Source organism: Grammomys surdaster, unplaced genomic scaffold (genome assembly GCF_004785775.1).
Source record: "Grammomys surdaster isolate TR1022 unplaced genomic scaffold, NIH_TR_1.0 102, whole genome shotgun sequence".
NCBI classification, from domain to species: Eukaryota; Metazoa; Chordata; class Mammalia; order Rodentia; family Muridae; genus Grammomys; species Grammomys surdaster.
In genome coordinates, this window is record NW_021604581.1 from 380 (window position 1) to 1,840 (window position 1,461).

General features: G+C 36.6%; 1 protein-coding gene across 1 annotated transcript in view; it reads left to right on the plus strand.

Annotated features, from left to right (window-relative positions):
- Window positions 1-264: 264 nt before the first annotated feature.
- The window catches only part of LOC114639793 (vomeronasal type-2 receptor 116-like), a gene marked incomplete at both ends in the record, with an annotated part of 3,973 nt that continues 2,776 nt past the window's right edge, over window positions 265-1,461 (plus strand). Inside the window, one exon of the mRNA XM_028788579.1 lies at window positions 265-1,077. Coding sequence (XP_028644412.1) covers window positions 265-1,077 — 813 coding nt within the window. The remainder of the gene's footprint in view (window positions 1,078-1,461) is intronic.

Consider the following 1,461-nt stretch of genomic DNA (forward strand, 5'->3'; position numbering starts at 1 on the left):
ATCCTCTTCCTTCCCACTGTTCTCTCTTCCCACATTAGCTCCTCCCCAATAACCAAACTTTATTGCAAATATAATGTAGCAATAGCAGGAAAATATCCTGGAACAACACTATTGAACTTAAGAATTTTTATGTTACTGTTCTGGAAAACCCATAAAGAGGCAAGTTTGACCTTCAAAACAGGATTGTTCTAAAGACTTCAAACCAGTGCTGTTGAATTGAGTTGACCTTTATGACAATGTTCTTATTTCTGATTTTTTTTTAATCTACAGCTTACTTTTGGGCCTTTTGATAGACTTCTGAGTGAACAAAGACAGTTTTCTTCTCTGTACCAGGTGGCCCCCAAGGACACATTTCTGACACAAGGCATTGTATCTTTGATGCTTCTTTTCCACTGGATCTGGGTGGGGCTATTCATCATAGATGATGACAAAGGTGCCCAGATTCTGTCAGATTTGAGAAGTGAGATGGATAAAAATGAAATCTGCACAGCATTTGTAGAAATGATTCCAGTCACCAAGGGTTCATTTTTTACCCAAACCTGGAAAAATCAGGTGCAGATCCTGGAATTATCATCAAGTGTGATTATTATTTATGGGGACTCTGATTCTCTATTAAGCTTAATAGTAAATATTAAGCAGAAGTTACTCACATGGAAAGTATGGGTACTGACCTCACAATGGGATGTTTCTAAATTTGATGATTATTTCATGATAGACTCATTGCATGGGGCTCTTATTTTTTCACACCATCGTGGGGAGAATCCTAATTTTACACATTTTATGCAAAAATACAACCCTTCCAAATACCCAGAAGACACTTATCTTCATGTATTGTGGCACTTATTCTTCAATTGCTCATTTGTTAAGAAAGATTGTAAGATTGTGCACAACTGTTTGCCTAATGCCTCCTTGGGTTTCTTGCCTGGAAACATATTTGACATGGCCATGAGTGAAGAGAGTTACAATGTGTACAATGCCGTGTATGCTGTGGCCCACAGTCTGCATGAGATGTTTCTCAATCAAGTACAATTTCAAAGTCATGAAAAAGGAAAAAAGATGGCGTTCTTCCCTTGGAAGGTAAAGTCACTTCAGTGGTACTGTGGTATCAGCAATGAACACTCGAAGACATTGTAAATTCACTGAAACTAGGCAATATATACATTTGATTATTTTGTCAACAATCTGCAAGAGAAACTGTGAAGTATGTGAGTGTGTGTGTGTGTATGTATCATACACACACACACACACACACACACATATATATATATATTGTGACATTACAGGACCACACAATATTATCACAGTAAATTTTTCAATACGAATACAAATTGGAAAGGAAGAAGAAGTCAAAATATCACTATTTGCAGATGATATGATAGTATACTTAAATGACACCAGAACTTCAACCAGAGATCTACTAAATCTGATAAACAACATCAGTAAAGTGGCTGGTTATAAAGT